This window comes from Helicoverpa armigera, chromosome 4 (genome assembly GCF_030705265.1).
Source record: "Helicoverpa armigera isolate CAAS_96S chromosome 4, ASM3070526v1, whole genome shotgun sequence".
Classification (NCBI taxonomy): domain Eukaryota; kingdom Metazoa; phylum Arthropoda; class Insecta; order Lepidoptera; family Noctuidae; genus Helicoverpa; species Helicoverpa armigera.
Window position 1 is genome coordinate 7,472,204 of NC_087123.1, and position 12,654 is coordinate 7,484,857.

A 12,654-nucleotide genomic window follows, 5' to 3' on the forward strand; every position below is an offset into this window, starting at 1 on the left:
TTTTCATTATTTGAACTAATAAAAGGCACTTTGTTGATATTAGAAATATGGAGCTAATGCTCAACGTTCCAATCTAATTACCGATGAATTATGTACGGACTTTAATCATAATCGATGAACTTAATATCTTCGTTGCTGAAGCTCAGTTCAAATTAATTGCTTATTTTAGTTTAGAACGTGCATTCAAATAGGTACATGTCGAAGTTTTGCAGGTATTAATCGCATGTCATATTAATTTGAAAGTTAGTTTATAACTTAAAGCCTGCTTTTAAAAAAAACATTACTGCGCTCGGCCTCTTTGGTAGGTGTCTATGTGGTAGTAAACTGATATTTGTTTGTCGTTTAAAAAAAAGAATACCTAAAAGATAAATTTAAAAAACGAATCCATAAGTAAGCAATACTTTCTGTCAACCAGCAACATTGTTCCCAGGTTCGGTGTCCGAGTGTTGGAGCGCACATGCTCTGCGCTCGACGGGCGGCGCGTGGCTGCGCTGCTTGTATGCGGCGGGGGCAGCGCAGCCGCAGCCGTGGTGACAGCGGCCGCGCGCGCAGGCGTCCCTGTGCTCCGCGCATCGCCCTCTCACGTACATCTCTCCTATACCATCGCCAACGTGAGTACTGTGGAGGTTTTATATCAACGTTTTAATGCTGGCACAAAAGTCCGGTTAGGCAGTACACGGCCTCCTATCCTGAACTGCGAAATGCCGTACCGAAAAAAAACGTGCTGGCACTCAGACGAATGGACTTTGATTTAAATATCGAACGTTTGAAAAAGGAAGCATTTTAGTCTTTTATAATTAGTAAATCTGCCATCAATCAATCTAAAGAAATGAATACAAAGTTAAAAGTTAATGAAGAGTTTAGTCTGAATCCCTGTGATCTTGGTGCGATAGTGAGTTCCTCACTACAATACTATGGACGAAGTTCAAATTAACATGGGAAGGGAGTGCTACAAGAAAGAATGCGACAGGAAATTTATTGGGTCGGTCAAACACATCAGTTAAAAAAGGTCTAGGGCAAGTAGGAAATAAATTGTGGTCAACTAGTTCTACGTATTGGGTATGTTAGGTAGAAGTACTGCGTTTTTATGAAATGACAAAAACCTATATATCAAAATCACGACTATCTAATTGATTCAATTTTTCAAAGACCACTCCAAACACGAGCGCAATTAAAAAAATCACCTCATTTGTTTCTTCTTCCAATTTATTTTTCTACATCAAATGTCTGTTGTAGCTGTAGGCATCCACGATCCATCATCTTCCACGAAGCCTCGAAACCTTTAGATTGTTGGTATATAAAGGGACTGGAAGCCTTCAGTTCATTTGTTAACATTTAGAGAACATTTTCCGCGCCCACAACAACAAATCGCCGCGAGGGGTACTACTGTAATTACCCGCTTCACTGGGGAATTAGTTATTAGTATCGTAAATACACACCGAACAATATTCCACCGCGTTGCTATTGTGATTTAAAACCACTAAGTCGTATTTGGTGGTTTAGCTCTGTTCGATTCCATATGATTTACCTAAGTACCAATATGTACTCATAGGGTGCTATATTTAGATTAATAATTAGAAAACTATAGATTTATCATTCTTATTGAGTACTTATAGTACCTACTAGATTTTCCCATATATTTTTCTTGTAAACTTTGTTACGTATAAGCAATCTCAACGACGCAGTATAAAGCTTGGGTTTCCTAGGAAAGCGGTGCCGTCATATAGCGGCCGTCATATTACGAACGCAAATAGACGGTCGTCTTTACGGTGATGATATGTGGAAAGTTCCACGGCCGTTTTAACACACCGTCATAAACTTTTTGTTAGTTGTATCATACTTAATAAGCTTTTATTTAAATAAAACTTAATATTTCTCAAATTTCACGACACCAATTTCTGTTTTAGTTGACTTTTTCTATAATCTTTACTTTTTATATTATTTATTGCTTCGTGGTTACGAACGAAATCTATTAAAATTTCGTCGTACTTGCTGCTCCGAGAGTTGTAACTAATTTTTGACGTCGTTCCGAAAAAAAAAACACAAATACGTATTAAAAAAGCTTCACCGCTTTCATTAAAACGTTCACCAAACTATCTGACACCGTCAAGACGGCCGTCATGCAAATGGCGGCACCGCTTTTTGAAGTTACGGTGTCAGTTACCGCTCTCTAGGAAACCGCCCCATTTTCTTTACATAGACAACGTTCTGGTGACGTCATTCACCGCTGTATTACGGCCGCTATATGACGGCACCGCTTTCCTAGGAAACCAAAGCTTTACTCCTCTCCACCGTAATGGCAGTATGACAGTTTGATGGCAAACGTGCCGCATTGCTCGACGCCTTCTTATTTAAACAGAGAAATTGAAGCTACTGCGTCAGCTCCTTCAATTTTTACTCAGGCGCCGTTACTCGATAATAATATTTTTATAAGCTGTTTATTTATTTTTAAGTTGCTAAACATTACTTCATTGGGGCACTTGCCCAACTATAAAAGATAATGATTTTTCAGAATAAAAGCCACGCGTATTTCAATTTCCGAACTCTAAATATTCCACGCTAGCTTTAAGCGCCGACTATAGAACAGCTATCAATGATTCCCCTATCATCAATAATTTACGACGTTATTATACGACTGGGTCACATAAAAATCCTTTGGTTTCCCTGAAGCTGACATAGGACTAAACTCATGATAAATAGCTCTCGATAAAACAGAACTTATAAGGCTGTATCATAAAAAACACGTCTATCGCCGGTGTCGTCGGTTAGTAGACTGCCAACGGTTCCATTTATGCATAGCTATTAATCGTTCTTGCTATGATAAAGTCGGGAATAGCCAACCAGCCAGTGAAATAATGCGACTACGTGACGACCGCGCCGACTGACGGTGCGCGCGACACGTTCAGCCATTATTTATGGGATATGCTGATGACATTATTAGATATCTTTCCTTACCTTTTCTTTGAACTCCTAGGGATCTAAAAGCAAAGCTCCGTAAATGAACTTAGTTTTCGACATAAATCTCTCTTTCTCAATATTCCAGGAACCACCTTTTGCGTGTAAGCGGATCCTTCGTTACGCGCGAATAAAGTCACGACTACAAATCGTTACTATTCTTCACGGTGCATTTATCTTCAACCAACTTGATATTTTCTTAACAAAAATTTTCTATACGATTTACTCGTAAATAAATGTAAAACCGCATATTACCGTTGTTGGTTTCAGAAAATATTGTGCTTTCGCAATTGTGAGAGGATGTGACTTGCAAATTCAAACTTGGTCTTTAAAATGCTCTGACAGCGCACGCAAATTAGTTCGCCACCGTCGTTTAAGCTGTGTGTGGACGTGGGTTTATGCAGAGTTTCCTGAAGTTGACGTTTAGAGCTTGCGGAATCCAGTTATTCTCTCACTTAACGAGGTCAGGAGTGCCCATATCATCTTAGTGACAAACTGACTTAAAATGGAACAAACTTTTACGAGGAATTTATAGAAGTTGAATATATATTTTATGAACTTTTTATATGAATTATGGTGGTTGGGAGGCCTAGATAATTTTTGTCATTAAGACAAATCTTTGTCAAATAAACAATACTGTGTAATATTATTACGGTTGTCATTATACACAGACTATAAAACCCATTTTACTTACACCATACCACACCCTAGTTCGACATTATCATGCAGAATTATTAGTATGTAGAAACACTTCTCTAACATACCTTCTCTTCATAACACGTTGAGGAGAATATTAATTATGATAGGAATAATTAATTGGATTCTAATTAAGTCCCATGATGTGTATGATTCTCATAAGCTATTGCGAGATTATATTGTTCACTACATTCAGCCGTATATTCGATAGGCTCATTAAATTAAGAGTCATAAGCCGCATAATTGATTTTATGATATCGGAATATGTTGAATCTTATTAGGTATTAATTAATTAATAATTTGCGTCGGTCTAACTCTTAACCCAAGTATTAGCTATGCATAAGTTTACCTGGTTTGAATAGAATTTCCTTGTTCATCCACGAAGGTAGTCTACATCAATTCTGTATAAAACAAACAATGCATGAGGTTGTAAACCCCGCACGTATCTTACAAATACAAATAAAGATACGCGCAAGTTTGTCACATGTGGAGCAAATCAGATTTTTATGAGGTGCATAATATTTCTGATGTGGGGACATATATTTCGTCGTTCTGTAGGGAAAACTTTTTTGTCAGAGGTGAGATATTCTCGACAATATCCCGTATTCGGGCCGTGAACGAAGGACGGGCGTCGTGGTAAATTATGGCCATTTATTACCCACTTTGGTGCCGATTACGACTCGACGTGGACTAATAACAACCTTAAAAAGCGCGACATGATTAGGATACTAGCACTCAAATACAAATTATATGGATCGTGGTTACATCGCGATGACATAAAGCGTTCGTAATGAAGCATGATGAGGGTGGCGAAAGTACCTACAGAAATGTTAAGTTACTGAATTATTATCGTAAGGTAATACAAGTGTTAAATAAAGATTTAAGTGAGATTATTTCTTTGCAGGAATTGCTTCCATTAGAGATTCGACTGGAAATAACTGCGCGGGAAACCTTACACGCACTCAGGTAGGTAAACCTGCCACTAAGCGTAACATTATAACACTCTAGGGAAGCATATCTAAGAACACTGTATGTTCATACAAAGACTACAAGAAGTATTCAGAAAAAAAAACAGAACGAAAAACGATCCAGATGCTCCCTTTATTCTATGGATTATTAATATTGCATTTTCTTTTCTTTCCAGAGCTACATTGCTTCACACGCACTGGCACTCCTTTACTTTGCTGGCAGAGGAAGATATTTACACCACACTGTCCTTACGGAAAGATTTGTCTTCAATAGTAACTGCTCCGCCTTTAGATCCAAAATGGCTGTCACTTCCAAAAAAGTTCTCACGACATGTTCTTTTCAGGTAATCATTTTGTTATAATAGTACCTACTACCAGAGATATGTATGTATGATAACTATTTTGTCATAATAATTCTTATTTAAAGTTCATGATACCAAAATAAGACTGCGATCGGCACAACAACCTCTTTCCGATCTAATTTGTAAAAATATAATTTGCCAAATTTTATTAAAATATTTTGTTAATAACTTCGTCGTTTTTGAATTAATATATTGATCTAATAGCATTGTTGGTTATTAATTTATGAAAATGAATATTTATTGTGTTTGTGCAGGCGGCTTGCTGAGATATCAAGGCTGACCCGAGGCGTCGTTGTCTTGATATGTGATGTCAATTACGCTAAGCTCGTTATGGATGAGGCCAAGCGTCTTAACATGCTCGAAGGAAACTTTTTCTGGCTCTGGTTAGATGCTTCCAAAGATGTTGATATCTTCCATAATATAAGCAACAGAACCCTATATACCGAAGATAACGATCAAGATATTGAAAGCCTGAGGGATACCGATGAAGCTCTAGTATACGAACGCTTTGACCGCAGCAAACGAGGCGATGCTGACAATAATACAATAGACGATCAAACAGACGCTGAAACTTTGATAAAAGCAGATAAAACAGAAGAACAACCTACCAGTGATGGATTTTCTGTAAAAAATAGTTCTATAAATTCAAAATTTCGTCGCACAAGTCGACATCTGAATGATTCAGAAGCACACGGTGTAAACAACAAATTATTATATTTAAATTTTAGTAAATCGTATGATAGTATTCGCAATATTAGTTTGGGAAGTATGAGAAATTATAATGTAAATAACAAAGGCGTTGAAACTTCTAAAATCGAAAACAATTCAATTGCGAAGGGAATGCCCTTTCATTATAGAAATAACAGTAGACATAATAGTTATAGGGAGATGAAAAATGAATCTTTTAATAAATATGTAAATAGCATAGATGTAGAAGATGTGAATGTAGCTAAAAATGAAATATTGGGACAAGATGATATAAATAGCAATGATGATATTAGAAGAGTAAATGATAGCATAGATTTATCAAGTGATATTAGTGATTTCTTAATGAATCCCAAGGTGCATGCGTCTTCAGTGCATAATTTTAAAGACAAGACAGAAAAAAGATACGATAAAAGATTGAAAGAAGATATACTTGACAAAGAAAGAGGAAATATTAAAGATAACTTGACTGTGATCTTCAAAAGCCTTCCGGTTGGATTATTGGCTCTACATCCACAACCAGTGAAAATAGGTAAGAAGATTTTAATATTATGACTACATAGTTTTCCACTTGCAAATAAAAACAATAGCAGGCTACCTATTATTAAAATGCAAACATCGCAACCTTATTTTTGATTCAGTGAAATCCAATAATTTCCCAAACCAACGAATTACTTGTTACGATATTTATGTTCGATATTCAGGAAGATTAACTTCAGATTGATACGATCAAAGTTTTGTACTTCAAAAGTCATAGCGGGTTCAATTGAATCCTCCTCGAGATTAGCGTAGGTATATACAAAGCTAGCTACATAAAGGGGTAGCCTGAAAGCTTGACGATACGTGACGTTATTGAGATGCGATTGTATCGCGTACTTGTGGCTCACTGGCGGGTTATATGTGATTTGTACTACTAAGTCGATTAGGTCATTCACACTTTAAAGATTTATGAAAGCTATCCATTTCTTGTCCTTTCTGACGTCAGTATTTAGCTGAAATAAAACGAACCAGTGAAAGAGTGAAAGATTTCTGATAATACTTTTCTAATCGGTTAATTAAGCCTTTCATCACAGTAGTTATCCCAAAGTACCTACGGCATAGCTTCATCGTAAAATTACTCGGCATATAATTGTATACATTCTGGGGTCCCTTCAAAACTGCTTCAGTTCCTTTATCGTTCCTTTACCTTTACCAATACAGATCGGGCGTTTATAAAAGCAGCAGTACGGATGACAGTGGGAGCTCTTCGGCGCGTGCTGCACGCTTGCGACGCGTGGTCTGCCCAGGCGCAGTTCTTGAGTGATGCAACCGCCTCCTGCTGGGAAGAACCAAGTGATGCTGCTGCCGACTTCTCCACGGAATTTGTAAGGTAAAACCAATTATGAATTTGTACATATCAGTTTGCTTTCTTGATTACTGCATTATGGAAACATACATCTACCTTCCTACATGATAAATAGTAAGTTCAATGCCCGGGAGTTATATCAAACATTGAAGTAGTTTTTATCAAATTAATATTGCATGGTCTATATTGTTGAGCAGTTTTTCAAATGCAGCGCTGCTACTATAAAAACATGATTCCTTAATAAGTTAATAACCAAAATAGATTCATCATACGTTGATAAAATTGATTTCGCCTCAAACCAATTTTAAATAATGACTACTGAAATGTCGACGCTGAAAATTTTCATCGCGGCCCAATAAAATAGATAATGGTTGGGAAATTATTCAGCAAAAATATCTTTTGTCAACTGGTGAACTTTGGGCTAAGTTATAAAGCTGCTAATGACCTCGATTTAAGTTGAGAAAGAACCTTGAAGATATCGAGAGCAGCGGCGGCGTTGAGTGATTGCACCTCACGCCATGACGGATCATTCTTGTTCTCGCCGTCTTATTAATATATTAATTTTGATAACGTTCAACGTCACGTTCATGGCCGCAAATTTTGAGACATCGATTCCTTTTGTGTTCGTAAGGTCGTAAGTTTTGTGCTTTTTTATAGAAGGAATATAATATGCTGATAATATACAGTTTAAAGATTAGTATGTCATACTTTGTGTCTGAAACATGATGTATACAATACATACAGTGTTTCAAATTTCATACCATAGACGTATTTTCAGACTGTCTGTTATGATTCTTCTGTCTTGTGAAAGATGATTTCTTTCTATGTATATTTATATAGGGTTTAACCAAAGTAACTCGGATAATGTAGTCACGATAAAATTCGTAAAGCTGATAACTTGGTTCACTGAACAATACGGTGCGGGTTTTTCCTTATTCTTAAAGAATGGAGGGAAAATTTAATTGTTGATTCTGGGGACTTAGTAAACAAAAGATTATTTTTAATGTTCTGGCATAATAAGACATACTTCAGCTGGATACAGTCCTTTTTCTGCAGTAATTATTAAACAGAATGCATATCGATATGTTTATTTACAGTTACAGGTAGTCGATACATAGACAATACAATAATGCACACATAATTGGTACTTCAATGTCGTACAATTAATTATCGAAATTGTCATCTTAATTAGCCAATGGCTGAACAAAGAGCATATTAGTGCAACTCGTAATAAAAAACCGATCATTCGATTTTATGACTAGAGAACACTACAGTTCAAACAATTAAGACGTTTTACAGTGAGTATTGAGACATAACGGCTACGGACGATAATAGAATGGTAACAAGCGCGGAACATCAACATAAAAGTAAATTGACTAGCGGGTCCGAGAACGAGACGAGATTACTTTTATGCGTCTCTATCTTAAAGAGCAGCTCCTGGGTTTATATCGCTGGCCGCATTACGCTACATAAACTCCTATCTGGGAAACATCTTTGGTCACCCGCAGTAACGAACACCATTCGTTTCTTGTAACATAATCCGTTTTTTGGCATAGTTACATGGTGTTGTACACTTCCGTTGTGTTCTATCTAAATCGTTTTACTTGAATGCGTTTGTTTCTTGGCTTTGTACAAATAGGCCACATCTGATAATGTCTACAATTTTAGATAAATTAGGTACTTTTAAAATCCGAAATACAGGCAAAGTTTCTCTGTGCCTTTACAATTAGACTTAGCAATTTGAGAAGATCTTGAGGACGTTAAAATATGTAACTTCGCCAAAAAAAAGGAAAGATATACATATAAAAAATAGCTCAAAACTTCATTAACCTACATATAAAAAAAATATTTTATCTCGGTTATTAAAATTATGTCGTAATAACAAAGATTTTATAGGCAGCAAAACTTCAATTTAAATATCATCATAATTTTATCAGGAGCCGTAAACACAACAACGCGTACTTAATAATAATAAAAAAAAGTGATGGTAATAAAAAACATAATTAAGCCTAGCTCCGTGTAAAGCTCGCTTGTTTTTTTTTCAATAGACCGGAGTTGACCGCATTCCACTTGATGCCAAACGGGAGCACTAGCTTCGCAATAGGTTAGGATACGCTTGAAATACGCTCGGGAAAAAATCTTGGCATATTCCACTAGTTTTACTTTTATTTCGTTTCATTCAAGTTCCTTTCACTTCTTTAATAAAGTTTTGATTAAAGAACTCCAGATTTCCAGAATCAATTCATCTCCTCGCAGAGTCTCAGTCTCCCGGTCAGCCTTTGATTAAACTTTATAAGAGTTAAAGTGAAAGTATCAAGACAATTAAACGCGGGCTTGATAGTAAAGTGTTTAAGTTTATTTATTGCTTGGTTGTGCGGCGGGCCGCGTTGCGCCGCATTACCACCTGACAGTGACGAGGGTGTTACGACCACCGAATTGCGCAGACACCTCTCGCAGTTTATGGTTCCTTTCAAATAGAAGAGTCGTGTAACCTTACAACTACTTGGGTTAGCCGCATTTTTGTATCCTTTTCAATTAACATATCACAGACTCCGACACATGTTAGACCTTTAGAACGCAACCTTCATGAAAGGATAGGATAGTTTCTATTGTTTGGCAGTGTTTCCTCACTAATTTTGCTTTAATTTTAATGTAAAAAGTTAAGATATATTAGATTCGGGCGACCGTCAAGCTTTTGAGGAAATACGCCGACACGTGTGTCTAATCTGAATTTTAATCATCCTACATGCTTTCTACAAAACCAGAGGATTTTTGAGCAATCAATAGTTTATGAAACGAATCCTCTATTCTCACAATCATACTCGATAGATTTGTGCCAGCTTACATGTCACGACAAAAATATTATTCAGATTCAAGCTACAGGGGATGCAGTATATAAAATCTCGTAAAAACAAAACAAGCGCGCATGACATGTCACGTTCCTGTCATATCAGTACCCGTACATATTTCAATTCAAAAGAAAAACATAAATGAAAAAAACTGCAAACACGTTCGGACTGTCGTGGTTTTCGCGAACTCTCGCAGAATCCAATATGTGGTCGGTGAGGTCAATGAGTTGCAGCAATTTTGCGGACATGTCACTACACTTGCTGAAAACTTGTCTGTAGATGCAGCAAAATATTGTTTATATTAAAATCATAGAATCTGGTAAGTTTGTCCTTTATTTACGTAGTTAGGACGGTTAATAAATGTCTCATCTAATATCTGCAAAAAAAGTTTCAAGTTATTAGCTTAGGTCGTTATTTTTTTTAATAAGATAGAAAATTCATCCTAAACACTTACGTTAACAGAAATTCTAAGAACCATATTAAGCAGAATTGATTCTAACTTAGCTTTTACGCGATACGAGCGCAAACCCGAATGATGCAAACTCCTTGGGAAGTATTTCGTTAGGTTACGTCGCATTTAATCTAGGTACTAACCGAAGTCGACTAAAGCTTTGTCGATTTGTGGATCCGAGTAAAGGATTTTACGGGAATTGTTGGATACTAAATTGGATTCTCACGACCACAATTAATACAATTTGGCAGATATAGTTCCATTCCAATCCTAAAGTAATTGTTGTTCTGTTGTTTGTATTGTAATTTATACCTACCTACCTACTATGAGTTTAGTCAGATACCTAACCTTACAAGTAGGTGATCAATGAAAATAGCAAACATGTTATTTGGTTATTGAAGTAATAATTTTAGGTTTAGAAATGGTATTACTCAATCATAGTTGGAAATAATTTTGTGTGCTGGCAATTTCGTTCCCTTCTAACTATCTTCTTACACAGCGTGCCCGTGTACCTACATAGTTTTTTTTAATTTAATATTTTTTTAATTTACGGAAGATCAGATCAGTTTTAAAGTACCTATGTACGAGTTTTTTTTTATTGAAAGTGGGTATATAACCCTACTTGCAAAATTATGTCTGTGACGCGTACCTATCTTCAGCAGCAGAAAACTTGTGGAGAACAGTAAAATCTCTTTTTTATGGTGCAAGTGATATAACCTGAAATTGGAAACCATCGCTTTTATTACTGGGATAAGCTTGACTTAAGGTAACCCGCATGCCTTTCTTAAATAAACTATTAGCCTCCCACGGCTGCTATACTTAAGAAGGACGTACTAAGGGATTGCTTTATCTTTCAAGGATAAAACCTTTGTGAAAATGTGGAATACAATTAAATCCGATTTTGTATCCTGAATGAATAAGTCATTTATTTAAAGAAATATTTTTATTAATAATGAAGTTAAGAAACATTTTTAGGTATTGATAATAGCGAATAATAAACAAAGATCTCGCTACCAAAGTTGAGGAGCAAAAAAGAATTTAATTAAAGCTGTTGTATAAAGCATATTCCAGTAATTGTGTTTACCTAATTAATGTTCTAAATAATATTTCTGAAACAAAAGCCTTATTTTAGCTAGATACAAGGATAAACGATATTAGAGCGATAAATCAGGTCATGTTTCTAGGTGAGACATTCAAGGACCTCTCGCTCTTGACCCCTTAATAGTGGTGTTGGAAGGCACACGCTTCAGGGAACGTTATTCAATAAAATACGTGATCGGCATCCGATCTTAACCTATTCAGGGATTGGCGTAATGTATCCAGAAGAAGCGCGTAAATGCTTGGGATCCGACAAATGATAAATGAAGCTTGTCTTGAATCAATTCTCTTTTTTCTAAATCATGATCTTAGGAGACTGATGAACAGTTTACAAATACATAGAACAACCTCTATGTATATCAGTGTTCTATATGAAAAAGAATAAATATACCTATATCAGAAACCTTTTTGAGATACCATTTATCAAGACAGTCCTAGACATTTGTTAGCTTAAATCCGACCCTAATATTTTTATGGCTGTTTACCTATCTTAAACCAAACTTCTATTTCGTCTATACTTCTATACTAATATTATAAAGAGGAAAACTTTGTTTGTTTGTTTGTTTGGTTGTAATGAATAGGCTCAAAAACTACTGGACAGTTTTTAAAAATTATTTCACCATTCGAATGCTACATTATCCACGAGTAACATAGGCTATATTTTATCCCGGTACGGGCAATAGTTACCACGAGACGCGGGTGAAACCGCGGGAAAACGGCTAGTATTTCTTAAAAATAATTTCTTTACTCAAACGCAACTCTTTACAAAACTTACAAATCTTTCTAAAATTACTTTTCAACAAACAAACAAAACTGAAAGTATTTTATTTAATCCTCTCCAGCATACATTTTAAAGTACTTTTAAAACTTCGCCGTCGTTAGTATTGTTTTCTGGCCAAGCAACGGCTAGTAAAAAATGGATGTTTTAGCGGCAAGTTTTCACCCAGTTCTTGAAGTTGCTCCATGTGAAATCACCGAGTCAATTTAGAAAATTAAGGAAAGCTCTGAGATAGTTCGCTGTTTTTGTACGACAAGTGACTAATAGCATTGCCTCCATTCACTGGCGTTTAAATTAGTTCGTACTTCCAATTTGAAGCTAAGTAGCGCGCATTCCATCTACCTAAATAGAAGGTAATATTAAAATCCCTGAACTCATAAAACATTCCTTGTCTGTTAGCAACTTCAGATTTTAAAAAGTAATTTTCCTTATGATATTTGTAATGGG

The 12,654-nt window shown here is 36.0% G+C and overlaps 1 protein-coding gene across 2 annotated transcripts in view; it reads left to right on the plus strand.

Annotated features, from left to right (window-relative positions):
- The window catches only part of LOC110377235 (uncharacterized), a 97,898-nt gene that overhangs the window by 69,995 nt on the left and 15,249 nt on the right, over positions 1–12,654 (plus strand). For both annotated transcript variants that reach the window (XM_049847323.2, XM_049847325.2), the window contains exons 3-7: positions 431–611; positions 4,556–4,617; positions 4,796–4,963; positions 5,236–6,218; positions 6,887–7,055. In XM_049847323.2, coding sequence (XP_049703280.2) covers positions 431–611; positions 4,556–4,617; positions 4,796–4,963; positions 5,236–6,218; positions 6,887–7,055 — 1,563 coding nt within the window. The remainder of the gene's footprint in view (positions 1–430; positions 612–4,555; positions 4,618–4,795; positions 4,964–5,235; positions 6,219–6,886; positions 7,056–12,654) is intronic.